This window comes from Diadema antillarum, unplaced genomic scaffold (assembly GCF_040938485.1).
Source record: "Diadema antillarum isolate AM-2024a unplaced genomic scaffold, OU_Dant_1.0 scf00000015, whole genome shotgun sequence".
NCBI lineage: Eukaryota > Metazoa > Echinodermata > Echinoidea > Diadematoida > Diadematidae > Diadema > Diadema antillarum.
Genome location: NW_027270904.1, coordinates 2773274 through 2793977, shown reverse-complemented (window position 1 = coordinate 2793977; position 20704 = coordinate 2773274). Strand labels below are relative to the sequence as shown.

The 20704-nt window shown below is 39.0% G+C and overlaps 1 protein-coding gene across 1 annotated transcript; it reads left to right on the top strand.

The window, feature by feature from the left end:
- The first annotated feature begins 1493 nt into the window (after nucleotides 1-1493).
- LOC139723839 (calcipressin-1-like) lies at nucleotides 1494-5162 on the top strand. Its single transcript, XM_071635047.1, has 4 exons — nucleotides 1494-1823; nucleotides 2670-2843; nucleotides 3263-3428; nucleotides 4298-5162. Exons 1-4 carry the CDS (start codon nucleotides 1662-1664, stop codon nucleotides 4432-4434), a joined length of 639 nt encoding a protein of 212 aa, XP_071491148.1. The 5' UTR covers nucleotides 1494-1661; the 3' UTR covers nucleotides 4435-5162.
- The last annotated feature ends 15542 nt before the right edge of the window (nucleotides 5163-20704 follow it).

Below are 20704 nucleotides of genomic sequence, written 5' to 3'. Positions count from 1 at the left end.
GAACAAATGATGTGATCGCCTTTGGGCCGCAACCCCCCCCCCCCCCCCCCGGTCTGAGGACCTGTCTATACACGACCCCACCCCATTATGCACCACATCGGAGTCCTACTGACCCCATCCTATCCCCATCCTACTCCTTCCTCCTCCATATACCCCATCCTATGTATACCCTATAACCTACCCTATAGGGTATCCTACCCCATCCCACCCCACCCTACCACTCCATCAACCCCAACCTCGACCCACATCCTACCCCAACCTCTTTAACCTTACTCCCTTTCTACCATATTCTATATACCCCCATCCCACGCCACAACCCGGGGCCATTAACACGCTGGACCTCGTTTGAGGTCCTCTATTCACCCTCCTAGTGGAAGTTCAAGAGTGATATTGATTCCTCTGATCAATGATGGAGAAGAGTAAAAACAATGTCAAGGGAAAGGGTCGAGGAGCAAGAGGATGAATGACGGGATAACAAGAAAAATTCTGGGAACAAAACAAGATGAATGATTCATGACGATAGATGCTGATAATCATGGTGATGATGATGATAGAGGGATCGTGTAGTTTTGGTTGAGACCTAACTTCAGGTTTCTAACATTTTTTGGTGAGATGATGGGAAAACTCTTATGAAATATGAAAAAGCTTGTAATCCCAGAGGAATTCTGAGATATCCAAAACAGAGTGATACTAATAAAATGTGGGACCCACCTTTTAGTAGGATTGCTTTGTTTTACTTTGTTTTTGGATATCTCAGCCATTCGAAACCGATTTTCATCAAATAAAGTCTGAATTCATGGTATGCTTTGTTCTATTTCATAAGTGGTTTCTTGGTACATTTGTATCTTGCAAAAAGTTAAAAGCCCAATCCTCATTTCCACCAATACTATACCATCCCTTTAATCATAATAATAATGATGATGATGATAATAATAATGACAATGATAATAATGATAATCTTCAATCATTTCTTCATTTCATTTCGTAATAATAGTAATAATAATCTTAACAATGTCAATGATTTTGATGATAATGAAGACGAAAAAGATGATTTAATTAAACTACGAGCATAATAAATATGAGCGATGTCCAATGATGCTGATATGGGTCAGTCTATAGGCCTACTGAATATTTCATTTTTAAAAAGAAAACATTGGTTTCATAGAACAAAAGTCACGCAAACACAACACCAACGCCATAAAAAACAACAAAAATAGTCATGTCTTCAGCATCAATTCTAAAAATAGACGACTCTTGTAAACATGTTATTTTTATCTCTCGCTAGAGCAAACGTGAGTCATCGCATGAAAATATATCATTTTCAGAGATAGTGTACAGTGGCGATCGGGCATTGTGCGTTGGTTGTGAGACAGAGTGTGCGTGTGTGTGTGTGTGTGTGTGTGTAGTGTGTGTGTAATGATGTCTCAGAGTGCGTCATTTTACGTCATACATTTCGCTTACAGCGCTAGCGATGAGTGTGAACGAACTGATGGGTTACGTAAGTCACCTACTGATCTGGCAATTTTGTGAGTATCAAGGGGTGTAGCCATTTGTCATTTATGTTCATGAACGAAAGGCATGTGTTCAAAGATCATCCAAGACTTCGTTAGGCTCTGAAGCATCGCGTGAATTTGTGAATTGTTCCATCTGAAGGCCCCACAATGAACGGTGTTGTTAACTCGAATGGCCAGCCTTCGGCTGAGGGTAACGCCAGGCAGGCAGTTTCACGGCAGTCTACGGGGGAGTTCGAGTACGGCGAGCTGCCTACAGCACTCATCGCGACGAATGTACACGAGCGAGTGTTTGCACATGAAGAAGAAAGGGTAAGGGGTTAGACTCGTCTAGACTGCCTGTGTAGTGTGAGTCATTGCTTGCTTAGATCATGCATCATTTCCCTGTTCCTTGATATTTGTGGATAGCCATTTGATTATAGATCTCGACTAGCATTGATTTAAAAAATAGAAATTTACAAAGATTTGTCAAAACAGATAGATCTAGTCTATGTGGTTGTGTCTGTGCGAGTGCGATGGTTATCCAACATTCCATGTTTGTTAATGACGCTGGAAGCACTGGAATGTTTCCCAATGTGGTTGGTGATGTATAAAGAGAACTGTGAATTATAGTATCACAATTTTCACAAATCTCATCTAAATTGACAGCATACAGGGAACGTGATTATTATTAATGTCAGCAGAACTCATTCATACTTGGTAATCTTCAGTCCTGAGCACCAATCAATGAAAAGAGTAACGTTAGATTCTATTCCACGCATCCTATTGGTTGATTATTTGTTTTGTTTTCTTGTCTTCTTCACATGGAATGCTTGATATAATCTTCCTATCTAGACAAGGCAACAATTTTTGGTGAACAAATTTACAGAAAACTAGAAAAGCACTCGGAGAGTGCAAACCTCTGCAAATGCAGCTCATTTCTACCCATGCATGCACGCTGAAATTTCGCCCAATTTCCCAATTGTGCAATGACAATAGGAGCTTTGAGCAGAGCACGGTTTTAATGTGCATATGTACACAGCTTGAACTACCAAGTTCTTTGACCCTATCTACCAAAAGGTTTACAAATGTGTCAAAAATTCATAAACAATCCTGGATAACTACCAAAATTTAATCATCTGCTTGTGTTTATTATCAACTTTCATCATCCTACTGTAGGTCAACTTTGAGAGGATGTGCTTAGAATTTGGTGAGAACGCCACGTTTCACTATCTACCAAGCTTCCGAAGAATCCGAGTCACTTACAACACACCAGATGAGGCTGTCCGGGCAAGGATAGCGCTACATTCCAAAGAAATCTGTGGATCCAGTGTCAATTTCTACTTTGTACAAGTGAGTAACAAGATTATTAATATATGATAAATTATTTATAGTTTTCATTGAAAGATTGAACTATAAAAAACAACAACAAGAAAATCATCTTTAACAGCTCTAGTAGGGACTACTTGTATAGTTTGTGTTATATTTGTGTTCTGTGTTATAAATATTCACAACTGAATGACACACACCTTAAAAATTAAAATAACAATGACATTAGGCCAATGAATCAAAACAACAAGCAACAACAATTTCTTTACATAGACCTCAGGACCATTTTTAGCTCAGGGAGACCTGCTTTCAGGGCCCTGTAGCACAACATGCATGAATTCAGACAAACAAGTGTCCATCAACATTTGTAGAATGATTTGTTTCTGCAGCTGCTGGAGACAAGTCAGATCAATTCTCAGTTTAATCCATGGTGTATGTTGCAGGCTAAATTATTCGGTGAAAGCAACCCCAGTCTGGAACCGCCTGAGCCCGTGAAGCAGTTCTTAATTTCACCACCGGCCTCACCGCCCGTCGGCTGGGAACCGGTACCAGAGTCGGAGCCCGTCATCGATTACGACCTCCTTGCTGCCCTTGCCAACCTAGCCCCAGGTGAGTTTGCAGCATGAGAAGAATTTAGAGATTGTGAATACTGTAAAAGTAGAAATTTTCGCGGTGTTGAAATTTTTGCACATTTCGAACGACCAGAGACTAGCGCCAAAAATAATTGCGCACAAATATTTTTGCTTGCCATATGTTTCAGTAGTTGATGTCTGGATTCCATGGAATTAAAAACAAGTGAAACTCTTCGTTCCCCGCAAGCGCGAACAAATTAGTCAAATGAAAATATCCAATTTTACAGTAGATGTACACTTGTATTCATTTTACTTCAAAATGCATGAGGACCCTTTATCAGGAGCCATCCATTAAGGGCTAGAGGTCGCAATTATTCCCTCCCCTGCCCCCTTTTCCAAAAAAAAAAAAAAACAAGTTCATGCACTACTGTAAAATTGGATATTTTCGCGTGAGTAATTTGTTGCACTCAGCTTGGTAAGATGAATTTCATGTGTCTTTAATTCCGCAGAATCAAGACATTGATTACTTGAATATATGGCATGCAAATGTATTCGCCTGCTTTTAATTTTGCGCTAACTTCTGGTTGCACGAAAATTTCCACTTTTACAGTAAACTCAAGGAGTACTTGGCACTTTTCATCAAACTTGTTGTAATGCCATACGTGGTAGTGTGACAGGTTAGTAAAGCTTAGTACATGCATTTACGGTGTGGCGTGGTGGTGGTGGGGGGGGGGGACAAATGTCTGATTGAGGTCACAGATCTATCCATGGCGCGAGTCAAATTCTGTAAGTTACAAAATGACGGTGACACTCTTATTTGACAATCTTTATAAATTCCAAAAGCAACACTGAATAAATCAATTTCATATATAATGCTAATCTGTGCATAAAATTTTCTCTCCATAGGTGAGACACATGAACTACACGCTGCAGAAGGGGACAAACCAAGCATAGTTGTAGAACCATGCCGCGACCCTAACGGCCATCGGTTACGTCCAAAGATTCAGCAAACCAAGAGACCAGATATGTCCTGCTCGTCATGATCCTGACACAGGAGCTTAACGAAGTATCTCCTTTCTCTCTCTCTCTCTTTGTAAATAAGAAAGTTTCGATAATTGACGCCTTCCTCGAAACCCTACTGCTCTAATCATGTGTGGCAACAGGAGCCACTAACAAAGAAGTACTATAGGCCAGGAAAAGAAAGCAGATTGTACATGTTTGTATGATATTGTTAAGAAGCATATCTGGCAGAGTGAATTGCTTAGAATTGAAAGATTGATTGTTTCTTAGCAAATGATTAGTTTGAAGCACTTCATGCATGCTTTTCATGTAGGATTTTGATGTCCATGTATTGAGAGGGCGACAATATGCGATGCCCAGGATGTGTAGAACATAACTCACTTTACCTGAGTTACTAATACAATGTCTGAAATGTGCTGTAGGTATTCTCTACATATTGGCTACACCCATGATTGTAAACACATTGCCTTCTCATGTAAAACTTCTGCCTGTACATAATGGATATGATACCTTCTTTGATATTCATACAGTGTATAGAGTGCACCTGTTTTTGTTAACCCTTTCTGTGCCATGGACTTTGGACACTGTTTACAACGGTATTGGGTTTTCTGTGGCAGTTACCACTCATAACGCACAAAGGTTTAAGGAGAAGACGGCAGTAAACTTGTATCAGAATTTGGTGTCATTAATCCACAAACAGGTGTTTCTTGACTAATTCAATTGCGGCATCGTAAGTTATCAGTAATAGCAATGTGACATTACAGTAACATTAAGTACAGTAAACCTCGGATAAGTCGACGTCGAGTGAGTCGAAAATCACTTAACTCGAAGCAAAATAAAAAGTCCCGATTTTTCCCTATGTATTTTCTCTAAGAAATATTTGGATAAGCCGAAGTACGAGAGTCGAATTTCGGCTGTGTCGAAGTAAAACATTCAGTCCCTTTTGTACAAAATACACGTAGTTTACATCACTTGAGCCGAAGAAGATTTGTCTGGCATTCTCATTACATTTAGAGGAGAACAAAAAAATCGGCATGTCGCAGAACCCTGTCCCTGGCTTGCTGCAGGCAGGGTGGTGATTTCTCTCACCTCCCTGCTGCAGGTAAGCATGCACACTCACCGTACCGCTCTGCACGCATGTCGAATACATACACATGTATACATGTATACACACAGCACATCGATCCATATACTTTATCCATACACACAGCACATCCATACTTAATCCATGTCAAGCCAGAACTCCTTGGTCAACCAATCGCTGCTTTAATATTTTAGTGACAGGCCAAGTGGGCGGAGCTTGTTTGTGCGTGCCCGGCTGGCTGTATAGTTTTGTTCGACGGAGGTGGGATGGGCCTGGGAGAGTGTTTGTCTCAAGGGTAGGTTGACAGAGATGGCTACCTATGTTGCACCATAGACATAGCACATGCACATTGCCACATTAGCGCAGACATTCTCAGAACTACGTTCTACTAGTATTGATACAAATTCCATGTTCAATTTAGAACAAAATAAGAACATTATCTTCAAGAACAGACAAATTTGAATGCAAACACACACACGCACGCACACACACACACACACACACATGCATGCAAATGTACTATAATACATGTACATAACTGTGAGTCGAAAAAAAATCGACTCTCGCGAGAGTCGAATTTCACTTAAGTCGACGCATTTTTGTCAGTCCCGAGAGCTTCGACTCATGCGAGGTTTACTGTATTACGTACTTTGAAACCATTTTCCCCATAACTGTGGTTTTCTTGTGGATCTTACAGCTGTGGACTACTCGTTCATGTCTTAACCAATATAATGTAGGGGCTGTCACCCTGCATTGCCCACTTCATATCATTAGACACCATGGCCCTCATGTTTACAGGTGCAAACAGTATCCCCATGAACATTATTATCCCCACATACAAATGTAGGGTTTGTCTTACATTATCGCTGGACAAAAAAAAAGAAGAAAAAAAAAAGGATGGACTAACTGCATATTAGACAATTTTCTCACTACTCAAGAGGATACAATGTAGTTGTCATAGACTCTACAGTATTTTCTTTACAGGCATGGTTTTGCAAGCAGTTTCAGATAGTAGACAGGCTGTATATTTAATATGTATGTTTAACAGGGGACACTGTACTTACGAGTAGCTTGTGGCAAATGTTGTGAATTTGAAATTGATGAGGGTTGCAATACCAGTTGGCATGGAAGGTATATTTTTATATGAATTGGAAAGCTTGGCACATGTATTGGGGCGTAGGGTTACTTTTTATGACTCCACTTCAAAGAAAGACAGGTGTTTTGGTGTCATGTTGTCCGTCTGTACGTCCATCCATCTATCCATTTGCCTCAGATTTTGTTCTAGTAATTTCCACACAAAAAAATAAGCAAAACAAACAAAAAGAGAAACGAAAAGAACTTATTTGGTAGATTTGTTGATTCTAGGCTTACATGTAGGTCTGTTACCAGAAACGGCATGGATGCACTCATTAGACTCAAGGCAAAATTTCTCAAAGTCAAGGTTACTGATTTGTCATTCAGCTATTTCGTCAACAAGAAATGTCCAGTGGTAATGGTACTGTGCAGAAGTATAAAACTAAAAAGACTGGCTGATACATTGTATTTGGTGATTGGATGAAGCTTGAACGTTATACTATTGAGAGACCGTCATACTCTTTAAAGGACAAGTTCACCTTCATAAACATAAGGGTTGAGAGAATGTAGCAATATTGGTAGAACACACCATTGAAAGTTTGAGGAAAATCAGACAATCCGTTCAAAAGTTATGAATTTTTGAAGTTTTTGTGCAGTACCCGCTGGATGAGAAGACTACTGCAGTGTATGAATAACTTAGATGTCATATGCGTACAACAATATAAGGAAAATATAAAGAGAATTTCACAAAATTCCATCTTTTGAAAAAAGTGCACATTCCCCTGACTCGTTACCGACAAATGTTATGGGTAATATTATTCCCCCTGCCTATAGAAAGAGGCAAGTCAAGTGCTCTTTTATTATGCGAAAAAAGTGAAAATATGTTGAATTTTCTTTTACATTTTCTTTATACTGTTGTACGCATATGACTCACAAGCTGTAGTAGTCTCCTCATCCAGCGGTTCCAACACAAAAATTTAAAAAATTCATAACTTTTGCATCGACTGTCCAATTTTCTTCAAACTTTCACTGATGTGTTCTACTAATATTGTTGCATTTTCTCAATCCTTATGTTTATGAGGGTGAACTTGTCCTTTAACGGAATATAGTGATATCGTGAGACGATGGAGTTCTCCCACTGTCAACTTGGCATGGCAAATGCATTTTGTCCCCTTAATCATGCGCTGGATAAATGTAACTGAGACATTTTGTACATTACCACTGCCAAGAGGTATAGCATATAATATGAATATGTGGAAAATTTGGAGGTAATATTTTGAATGTGCCTCATGCATCATATAGTATGCATGGTTTCAGTCAAGGGATAGAGTTGTAGCTCTGCATAGGTAGAAAGCCATATCAGGTGGTCACTGCAAAACAAAACTTATTTATATTTGTATCACCTATTACAAATTTGAGCACTGTCTGTTTGTAGATGAGGTCCATGTAGAGCAACATTCAGATTGGTGACAGCTGATCATTTTACTTGATTGTATTTAACTTGTTGTATGGCAACCTTTGTAAAGCAAGACATTTGTTCTGTGAGGTAGAGTGGTACATCTGGCACGTTGGTGAGGAAATTATACAAATTGTACGTTGCGAGTAACTGTAGATAAGTTTACACAACAGAGGGTGCTGTCCAGTGCATTCATTGTGAGTGAGACACCTCCCCCCCCCCCATACACACATACAATGTACACACACACACATACACACTGTCACATATACACATAAACTCCACGGATGCTACACTGTACATGAGTCACACCCCACAAGTGGAAAGTCATTCTTGTGGTTTTATTCCCAAGTCAATTTGTCAGCTTTTGATGATCAATGCAAAAGGGGCTAAGTGCCATTTTTAGAAAACACTTTTAAGCAAGTCCATCATCAGACAGAGCAAAATAGAACCTTTCCAGTGATACAATGTACCTCACTTGTTATGTAACCAGGAATATTCTTGATGTTATGATGGAAAATATCCTTCTATTTCTTATTCGTTTTTGTTGTTTTTTTTAGCAGCTTTAATCGCAAATATCTATATTGACAAGAATGGAGTTAATTCATTTTGCAGTCAAACTTTTCAAATATTCTTATAGGTATCTACCACAGGCCAGCCATATCTTTTGTGTGCACTCTGTGGCAAGGCGTGTACAACTGAAATACTCTATTTTCTTTCTGTGCCGGCAAGACAATTATAATATCAAAGCTGAAAAAAAAAACATGAAAAAAGCTTCTTTGTCAAAGTAAAAAAAACAGATTTCTGGACCACAATAGTTTTTTTTTTTTTTTTTTATAGCTTTACCTGCACAATAAAATGCGAGCATTACTGATACTGCTATATCAAGCTTGCATCAAAACATTAGCGAATAGGGAAAATTGATAATACAGTGTAATTAGCTTTTGCCTGTTCATGTTAATCTCTACTTCATCAGAAGCATTTGATTTTCTCTGAAATCTTGCTGTTTTCAATTACAGATATGAAAATCATGCAACATCACAGTGTATACACTGCATATATGTTTGAGTTGATTTAATTCTGTGTGGTTTGACTGCAGGTTTAAAAATGCCTCACGCAACCATGAAAAACAGGAGCTGCAGTACCAGCAGTCTGTAGTTACTCGTATAGCGTGTTGTGTGCTAGTGGTGATGTAAGGTTCACCCGAGACAGGATGGATCTTTGTGGTAGGAAGAAAAAGAACAAAAAAAAAGAAGAGCTGGAAGTATGTCATTCATGCTTTGTAAATTATATTGTACCAACTCAGTGATTGACCAAAAGGTCAGTGACCCTTAGTGTAGTTATCACCTAGTTTACTGTTTCTTAGCCTACAACTGTAAATGGGGCCCTGTAAATGCTGGGGGGGGGGGGGGGTTGAAGTGTTAAGGGCTATGTGCCTATGGAGCTTACAATCTAAAAGCCCCTCCCCTTTTGTCTGTCTGTATCCCCTCCCCTATTGCCCACTCTCCTTCTAACCTGCATACAGGTGTTATACAATGGGGGGTTGTGTTTCCGGACACTCAAGTTCGCGCGTGAAAACTAACCTATTTTACATAGAATATGGATGCACCCTTCTTCATACCTCAAAGACTTGATATAGACTCCTCATATACTAGACAACACACTCTGAAAACAGCGTGAGAATTAACCTGCTATATCGTTGGATTTTCCCCTTCAAAGTGACTCCATGTACGAGTGTATCAAAGAGAGTTGTGCACGCGTTGATTTTGTACGGGAAATATATGGGGAGCGAGCGTGCACGGTGTTTACATTCTCGCTGTACGGTCGACGCTATCGAACATTCGATTGAACTGACCTAATGACATATGTGTGTATAAATAACTCGTATTCACACCTTGTGAGACTTTCACTGGGTCATTTTCATTACAGACGCACTTACACGCACTTACAATACACGTCCGGTCCCACAACCTGTCCGGTCCCACAACGCTTGGTGATATATCAGTACAGTTACATGTAGCCTACAGTACTCGAGGGGGGCATTTCATGAAGCAATTTGTCAGATATTTCGTCTGACAGACTGTTAAAAGCTACTGAAATCCTTGCTTCTGATTGGCTGAAAGCAAATTTGTCCGTCAAGTTGTCGGACAAAATGCTTCATGAAATGCCCCCCAGTCTGTTCTTGCTGTGTCGGTTCTGCACTATGTTGTGTCTAATTTTGTTTCTAAATCCATAGTTTCAAAATTTGTATTTCAACAACAGACCACACAGAATAAAGAAATGCCATCTTGTGAAATTGTGCGAATCAGGATCAAAATATTGTTGAACCTTAGAAAAGTACAGATTGTATCAGTTGTTGAAGCAATACACTGTATAGCTTCAAAGTTGCAGAAAACTTCCATCACTTAGGGAGATCGTACAATAGGAGATTTAGGCTTCTACCAACCTTTAGTGACTTCCTGGCTACAACATGTAGCTTTCGTCCACTCCTGTGGACTTCTTCAGTAAGTCACTTACGTTGGTAGAAGCCTAAATCTCCTATTGTGAGCTTCAAAGTTTGTCTGTCACTTTCATGTAGGTGATCATTGAGCTGCAATCTTGAGGCATTCTCATTATAAATTTTGAGGGTGTCTTGACATTTTTGTTTTGATGATTCAGGGGTCTGTGTAGGCATAGGTTGGTCGGTGGGTTGGTTGTTTTGGAAATGAAATGTGTGATTTCCCCATCACACCCTGTTCTTACCTCACCTCCCCACAAAGGGAGATCCAGGGAGTGCTTGAGCAGTCCACCGAGTCTAGTCCTTAGTTGGGTCTCCTTTGGCATAATTCAGGCCTGTGGATGTTCTCAAAATGTGTTCCAAGCATCATACTCTTTGCTGCTGTGCTTTGGGCCTCCAACTCCAGTGCCGGCTGTCACGATCCACAGACACTCTCAAATGAGAGCTTTACGATTAATGTGTTCCGATGTACCATACTTCTCTCTGGTTTACTTATTAGTATGATACGAGGTATCTTCTCGACAATGTAGAATGTATGAGTAACAGATATAACGGACTGCAGTCGTGTAAAAACAAATGGTGACCAGTCCAATGTGCTGTAATGTTCTGTATTAGAGTTCAGCTCATAGTAGCATCCTATTGTAACTTTTGTGTCAATGGAATGGCAACGCAAAGAAGATACTTTACAGTGTAGTAAATGTACCGTATGTAGAAATGGGCCAACTCGCCCTCTAAAGTGGAAACACTATAAATATGAACAGATAGAAACCCAACTTTACGAATACAAATAGCCATTGGTAGTCCATCCATACCCCCCCCCCCCCCTTGTTTAACTCTTTCCAGGTTCCCCCCCCCCCCCCCCCTTGCTGTGAGCTGAATTACTAGATAGTGTGTAATGAAAGTTTAACAAATTAGTTTTGTTTAAGCTTCTAACAAGATCATGATTTTATGAGAGATGGCCCTGTCAGGTTAAGATTAATACTGGTTCACATTTATCTAATGTACTAAATTTATGTGTACAGACACTTTTACACAAGTTAATTTTTCCTGTGTTTAACTTACAAAGTTGAAGGGCGGGTCAGCAAAAGAAGACTTGGTAAAGAATTATGGAAAGCAATTCATAACAGAATAAGTTTTTTAATACCCTGTATCTATAGAGCGTAACATAGGTTGGCTTCATTTTTTTTTTCTTCAAAGCAACATAGACGTCTGATGTTTTGTTGTTGTTTTTTTGGTAAAATATGCACAAAGTCTGAATCTTGTTTGGCAAGAATGTGTATGGCAAGTGTTGTAAATCTCAGTATATGTAGTATACAGTGTAGTACAATGTATACAGATGCTATATAATATGTACATATGTGTATGCATCTCACACTTTGGTATGATACAATGTGTACATATACTTGCTGAAATTTTGGTTAGTGGCTGTACTACAGTATGTACAAGTAGTGTTTGTGTTCAGCGCTGTTACCTGTAGTTCTATCCAGGTCAAGTGTTGCTATCATGGGCATGTTTTATTTTGTTTCATTTTATTTTCTATTTTGTACAGCTACGTTTGACTATTCATGGTGCAATAAACACACGAAACATAAAGACTGCAGATTGTTTTGTTCTCTAATTCATTTGTACCGTATGTATAACATTGAAAAATGTGAATGTCTGTATGTTGAAGTTGATCAAGCAGTAGAGTCATAGCCAAGAGCTGCAACATTGACCCATCAAACTCGGGGAGAGCTAAAATGCATTCAGGGAGATACAAAGTACTGTAAAGCGAGGAATGTTCTCGTCATTTTAATTTCGCAAATTTTGCGAGATCCAAGCTTCCCGAAATTAAAATGCACATGAAAGTTCTTGTCTACACTATCTGCATTGAATGCTAGAGACACTTTGCGAAAATTTCATGCCATGAAAATCTTTAATCAAGACGTGAAGAGATATTACAGTTGTTCAAAAGCCTCCTAGGCAATTCCAGTGTTATTGACATTACATTCAGAGAATTTTTTGTGACTTTGTGGGTATATTTCAACAACTCGGCATGATCATTCTGACTCCATTCATGGTATATTCTAGCCCAGTCATCACGAAGTGTTAACAGTCAAAATTTTGATTAGTTACTATAAATCATTGATTTGGGAGATACTACACAAAATGCTTGCCGTTACGTACATTACATTTTTTGGACATGATTATTTACTTCCATGTGGATGTGTTGAAAAATGTATGAATCAGAGCATGAGTAAAAGGAATTTTCTTTTGAAATGAGATAATTTGTACGGCAGATTCAGCATTTACTCTACAGGTTGACAAATGTAGTGTACAGGCATTACAACTTTGTCCACTTTTGAAAGTCCTGATATTCATACTTCAGCATACTTCTTATCTAAGACAAAGCCAATACAGTATAAGTGTTTTATGTTGTTGATGAATATGGAAATGAGTCAAATATTGAGTGTTTTTACAAAAAGATATCACAAATATTGCCGAAAAAAAAAATCAAAAGAATGCCTAAAAATACTTCAATTGTATCAAAACACCACTCAAATGAAAGAACTTGACAAGTTCTAGCATTTGATACTAAATTTTTCCCTGAAGCTCATATATTTTTCAAATTATTGCAGATTTATGACTTTTAAGAAAAGTAAAATTTTCATTGAATTGCCCTCCTACAGAATCAGGAAAACCTGGCAGCTCTGGTAGAGCTCTGCAAAGTGAAAGTTTGTGGAAAAATTAGAAATTTATGACCGATATAATGTCGTGAAGTGTTCAATCATAGTTTCCGGTCATACGCTCAACAAGGTAGTATTAGTCATGTACATGTTAGTTTATGTAACTTGGCCACGATATTAAACAAGGTAGTATTAGTCATGTACATGTTTGTTTATGTAACTTGGCCACGATATTAAATGAATCTCCATTCTTCTACTACTCACGAACACACCTACACATCCACCCACACACAAATACTGCTCTTTCTCCCCACCCCACCCCTCTCTTTCCCTGAAGATGGTCATTTCTATCTAAGAGGGACCAATATTCTAATTAACAAGTTATGATACATGCAGCATCCTGGCATATATTTTGCAATCATTAACTACACTCAGAAAAAGAAATACTATTTTCATCATTGCACGTTGAATTTTTCAAAGAATGTTACTGTGTTTACAGCATTCCTCCCCATTACAAAACATTACGAATGGGTGTCATTACATAATACCAAAGTCATGAGATGAGCAAGACCAATTTAGAAATCCTGCAATGGTGTTATGATTCAATCATAGTTTGTGAAATTCTACACCATTTTCAAATTTACTTTTCATAGAGTGACATCAGATAGACAAGTACCGGTAGAAGTTTCATATGTTATCCTTGAATTCTGATGTCATATGATGTCATTAATGCAGAGTTGCCTCATTGGTTAAAAAACAAAAACAAATTATTCATATATATATATATATATATATATATAGATATATATATGTGTGTGTGATTAGATATACTTAGATACATGTCAATATATTTATAAGCATATAAAAATATGTGTATAAATATCTAAATATGAATATATATACACATGTATATATATATATATATATATATATATATATATATATACAATGTATAACAGAAAGAAAGCTTTGAGACTTCTTGATAACATTAAAACTTTGTAAGATGCTGACTTCTGCATGGTCAACTTGTGCTAGATTTACTGTCATTGTAAAGAAAAAATACATAATATAAATTTATAAAGAGCAAAACCTATGCACACATATTTTTCCATGCTGCAAAAGCTTCTAATATACTTGACAATAATGCAAAAATATGTTTTGATTTAAAGAAAGCTACAGTTGAGGATTTCCTGACTTCTAATACTAAGTGATTCAACAGCTGCGCACACAAATGTTATGTCTCCCACCATTATTTTTACTTTTTCTTCTTTTTGTAAAAGAAGTGTGTCTTTAGAACTGTACATGTACCACATATCTGCTTTTAATATGATGAATGATCAAAGGATCATGTTACAGCAGGGGCGTCACCAGCTTTTTTCAAGGGGGGTGCGTTTTGACCCTAATGTAACGATTTTTTTTTTTTGACAGACATTTGGAATATATAGGAAGCTCTCAATCCCTAGACTTTTACTGTTTTTGAGGGAAACCAAGCGGGGAAAGGGCACTGGCGTAGCTAGGATTTCATCTGGGGGGGGGGGGGGGTGTTAGTATGCGAGGGAGCGAGCAAGGGGGGGGGGAGAGGGTGTGGAAGTGCCTGTTGTCCCCCCCCCCCCCCCCCCCCCCCCCCCCACGGTGAGAACTTTTTGCATTTTGATGTTGTAAATGGTGCAATTTGATGCAGGCTCTTTGCGTGTTTTTATCGACTTGAAACAGTCCCACTTGTTTAAGGTAGCAGTACATTTTGATGGAATTTGTTGTTGAACAATGTGCCTATAAACTATATCATTTCAATAAACTTCTTGCATTGATTCTTACAGCTACACTAAAATGTCATGAACGCGACCGAGCCCGAGCAAGCGGAGAGAGCGAGGGGATTTGATGCATGTTTTGCTTGTTTTATTGACTTGAAACAGTCCCACTTGTTTAAAGTAAAGCAGTATATTTTGATGTAGATTATTATCATCGAACAATTTGCCTATAAAATGGTATCATCCAAATAAACTTCTTGTTTTAATATTTACACTGAATATCATGAACGCGGCCAAGCAAGAGCGAGAGGAGTGAGCGAGGGGGAGGATGTGGGAGGGAGTGTCCTCCTCCCACGGTGAGCACTTTTTGCATTTTGATGTTGTAAATGGTGCAATTTGATGCAGGTATTTTGCGTGTTTTATCGACTTGAAACAGTCCCACTTGCTTAAGGTATCAGTACATTTTGAAGTAAATTGTTATTGAACAATTTGCCTATAAAAGGTATAATTCAAATAAACTTCTAGTAATAATTCTTACACTGATGTCATGAACGCGACCGAGCCCGAACAAGCGGAACGAGCAAGGGGGAGGTTGTGGGAGGGGTTTGGCCCCTATAAATGGATTATGGAATGACGGTGTGAAACTACAAATTACTGGCAGCAATATCGGGAGAATGGCTTAACGATTACATGCGAGCGAGCGGAGCGAGCGAGCTTTAAAATTGTGACATTTTACAGTCCCAAAACTGCCGTTTGTAGCCATATTTTTTTGCTTTGGAAATTAAGGGGGGGCGCACCGGGCGCAACTGCTGGCAATTACTGGCAGCAACATCAGGTGAATGGCATAACGATTAAATGCGCGTAAGCGAAGAGAGCGAGCTTGAAAATTTGTGACATTTTACAGTAAAAAAAAAAACTACCATTTGGAGCTATATTTTTTCGCTTTGGAAATAAAGGGGGAGGGCGCACCGGGCGCAACTGCCGGCAGTTACTGGCAGCAACATCGGGAGAAAGGCATAACAATTAAATGCAAGCGAGCTTGAATATTTTGACATTTTACAGTAAAAAAAACAAAACAAAAAAAACCTGCCGTTTGTTGCTATATTTTTTCGCTTTGGAATTTAAGGGGGCGCATCGGGCGCAACTCCTAGCAATTACTGGCAGCAATATCAGGAGAGCATAAAGATTACATGCGAGCGAGCGGAGCGAGCGAGCTTGGAAATTTTACATTTTACAGTCAAAAAGCTGCCGTTCTTAGCCATATTTTTTCGCTTTGGAAATCAAGGGAGGGGGGCGCACCGGGCGGAACTGCTGGCAATTACTGGCAGCAACATCAGGTGAATTGCATAACGATTAAATGCGAGCGAGCGAAGAGAGCGAGCTTGAAAATTTTGACATTTTACAGTAGAAAACCTGCCGTTTGTTGCTATATTTTTTCGCTTTGGCATTTTAAGGGGGTGCATCGGGCGCAACTCCTAGCAATAGGGAGCTTTAGATTTTGACGCGCGGACGTTTGAGCCGACGCTTGCGCTAGACGTTCTCCTCTCCCTGCGTCGTGTGGAAAAGTAGCTTTAGATTACGCTGGGACGCAACTTTAAAAAAATAAAATCACGCCCCCATATGATCAGTGCATGAAGAAGCTCTCTGCGTCGCAAACTGTGCGGACGTGAAAATAGCCCACTACGCGTAGTAAACAACTCAGGCGACGCAAGCTAAAAATAGATTGACTTTACGCGCGCTACTGCGCAAGCTCAGATCATGTTTTTTTCCTTTGAACGTCCGCGCGTCTAAAATCTAAAGCTCCCTAATATCAGGAGAGCATAACGATTACATGCGAGCGAGCGGAGCGAGCGAGCTTGAAAATTTTACATTTTACAGTCCAAAAGCTGCCGTTCTTAGCCATATTTTTTCGCTTTGGAAATCAAGGGAGGGGGGCGCACCGGGCGCAACTGCAGACAATTACTGGCAGTAACATCAGGGGAATTGCATAAAGATTAAATGCGAGCGAGCTTGAAAATTTTGACATTTTACAGTCCAAAAACTGCCGTTTGAAGCTACAAAATGTATATCTTTTTTGCTTTCGAAATTAAGGGGGCGCACCAGGCACAACTGCTGGCAATTACTGGCAGCAATATCAGGAGAATTTAAATGCGAGCGAGCGGAGCGAGCGAGCTTGAAAATTGTGACATTTTACAGTCCAAAAACTGCCGTTTGTATATTATAGCTATATATATATATTTTTTTTTTTGCATTAAGGGGGGGGGGGCGCACCGGCTGGAACCGGCTGGAACCGGCTGCAATTACTGGCAGCAACTTCAGGAGAATGGCATTACGACTAAATGCCAGCGAGCGGAGCGAGCGACCTTGAAAATTTCGACATTTTACAGTCCAAAAACTGCCGTTTGTAGCTATACTTTTTTCGCTTTAGAAATTAAGAGGGGTCGGGGGGCGGGGGGGGGGGGGACGCCCGGTGCGCCCCTCCCCCTGGATCCACCACTGGTAGTCAGGGGTGTCGGTTTATGTTCATGACTGGGGGAGGTATGACCAGCGAGGTGGCGTCGAAGTGACCAAGCATGGGAAGGATGTCCAAAATCTATCTAAATAGTAAACACTGTATAGAATACACCAACTTGTACGAGTAGATATGTATAAAATCAGTGCTGCCAGAACCAGGGTTGCGAATTGTTTTTGCCCACGATTTTTTTTTTTTTTTTTTTTTTTTTTTTTTTTTTTTTTTTGTCCCGGCTGCAAAAAAAAAAAAAAAAAAAAGATAGATATTAATTATCATTTAAGGTCCGGCGTTGAGGTCGCTCGCAGACTGATTTTTTTTTTTTTTTTTTTTTTTTTTTTTTTTTTTTTTTTTTTTTTTTAGGGTCTGAAGGGGGGTGCGTTCGCACCCAACGCACCCCCCCTGGTGACGCCCATGTACAGAGACCTGGTCCCTGCCTCTATGTCTTTTTTTTTTTTCCTTCATATTTCAGTGGTTTTTTTTCTTATTAACTTGAAGCTTTAGTTCAGTCATTCATTAAAAGATAAGCTGTGTGATTTTAAACTACATCACAGCATCAACATTTAGAATTTAGTTAAAAATGTTGAAATTGTATTTGATGATCTTAATGCTCTTTTGTCCGGTGTTGAAATGTGTTGTACTTGTTTTGAAATTCAATTTAAGTTTGCCATCCTTTCCAGCCCGTCTTACAGGTTCAGCTTTAGCTTTGGTTATTCTTAATACAGTGGAAACTCAGTACAACGAGATGTCAGTAGTCAATAAACCATACAAAACAAAAGAAAAAATACATTGGGACTGGAGAAATTAGTTTGTTATATATAAAATAATGAATGTTTATGAGTACAATGGACACAATATTTCATGAGGTGAAAGATGAAATGATCCATTCAACAAGGCGCAGCCGAGTTGAATGGATCTACATTTCATCTTTCACCGAATGAAATATTCTGTCCATTGCACGAATGAAAAACATTCATTATTTGTTTTATATAATGCCTAAAATAGATCCTTGTCATTTGATGTTCTATTAATTTAGAAACAAGAGAGAATCTGAGATCGCGGGAGTGCTCATTGAGTGCTTTACGCTAGCGCGCTGTCGCATACATACACTGCAAACGCAAGCGTTTAACACGCATAAGTGCCATGGAGCAAATCGTATGGATCCAAAATTGCACGGTAAATGGAGCCACAATTGCACAGGTATTAACGTCATAGTGAAATAGGCCGAATGGTCAATGTCAAACAACCAATCAAATGACAAGGATCTCTTCAGGCATTATATAATGTACAGCCGTATTTAATAGGTATTTTGTTATATCAGATCTCTTTATATCGAGTGGTCACTGTATCACAGCGTAAGTACACAAAATCTACAATTATTACAAGGGAAAAGGGATCCCTCCAGTACCTTTATAAGACAGGCATAAAAATAATGTATTGAAAATCGTCATCAAGTTACAATGTACATTGTAGTATCAAAGAAAAACACAAAATGCCACACACGGGTTGAACAGTTGTCAGAATTTTAATGTCTCACAATATCATTTTTTATAATCAATTTTTTTTCCTCTCTCTCTCTGTTGTAGGAGAGGGAGAGGGTAACGGTTGGCCTCTTGAGTGTACAGCATCACTGGAGGTCAAAGGTCAAAGGTGACAGTTCTCGGATCCACAGGTCTATGAGGAGAGCATCGTGATTTGTGAAGCAGGTGGGGAAGGTGGCGTAGCTCTCAGGGTATCTCTTGCGGAGAGAAAATGGATCCTATACATACCCCCAAACACTCAGCTTGGCCCATGACATTCAAATGTACCAGAGTGATACAAGTACAATACTTATAACCCAGAGTCTTCCAATTTCTCTTCACTTATCAACACAAATTACCATACAAACTATGCCTTACTTCCTTTTAGTGCTGTGGTCAATTCACAGGTCAAATATAATACATGTACAAGTATTCCAATGTACTCCATGAACTTCACTGGGTGAAGACATATGACAAAAAACATGTGGGGAGGGGAGGGATTGCATTCCTGTATAATATTCTGCTTTTGCATAGCAGTCAGATAAACTTTTTTTCAATATTGACTCAACAACTACCGGTAAGTCTACTGAGCAAATGCTTTGATTTTTTTTTTCAACCCATACCAAACAGATATAAAAGTGATGTTTCAGAACTTATTTCTATTACAACAAGTACATAAGAAATGTCACATCTTGTTGCTCAAAAAGAACATACACTGTACATGTATAAGATAATATACATGTACATCCCCCCCCCAAAAAAAAAAAAGCTTTGTAGAGATAACCTACCAACAGTGTTCATAAACTATATTAAGACCAGTTTCTAGCACAAGTAACCAAACATACAATGTAACATCACCTCTGAATTGGTATTTTACATCACAGAATACCTTTTCTTTTCTTTTTCTTTTTTTAAGGACGGTATCCGATGCGTACCGGTACTTTGGGTGCCAGTGAGATATTACAGCAGCTGGTGGTATATCGTCCCAGGCTTGTGGCTTTCTTTGAAATGACTACAATTGTACAGTGTCCATGGCATGACAAATGATTCATGATTTCAAGAAGGGTAGATTTCAAACCAGGCTGCCTGGAAGTGCAGCTCCCCTCTTGGACCCGACATGATGGCGAAGTTTGGAATGGGGCTAGTAGTACATTGTGGCTCCGTTTCAAAATGTGGACTATTTACACTGTGTGCAACACGAGAGACCAGTATGGAATTACAGGCGGCATTATTCGTTAGTGTAGAGACTATACTGTACATGGACAACTAAGGGACGTTTTGTTGGGGGTAATACTGCGGCAAGTGTCGACATTTCAATGAGTAAGCTCAAGAAGTTGGTCAGGAATTAGCGATCCTAATTGAGTTCTGGTTTTCCTAGTGATTATCAAAAAATACTTTATCTATGAAATACAAAAGGTTTTTTTTTCTGTCTTGCCAGCAATGTCACTTCATAAAATATTGAATGACTAGATGAAATTTCTACCTTGTAAATGTGGAACATTTGATTATAAAAGAGCTCATTAACATATTAATAAATATTCACATGAATGCAATTGGAATACTCCTCGTAACTACAAATATACCTTATTTAATTACAGCCTAGGTATCAAAATCACCAGACAAAGTTCAGCAAACTCTGTGGTTACAGTACACACTTGACTGATCATTGCTGATATGTGAACATTTTAAAAATCTAGAATGGATGGAGTGAATTCAGTAATATCAGTAGAATTCATCAG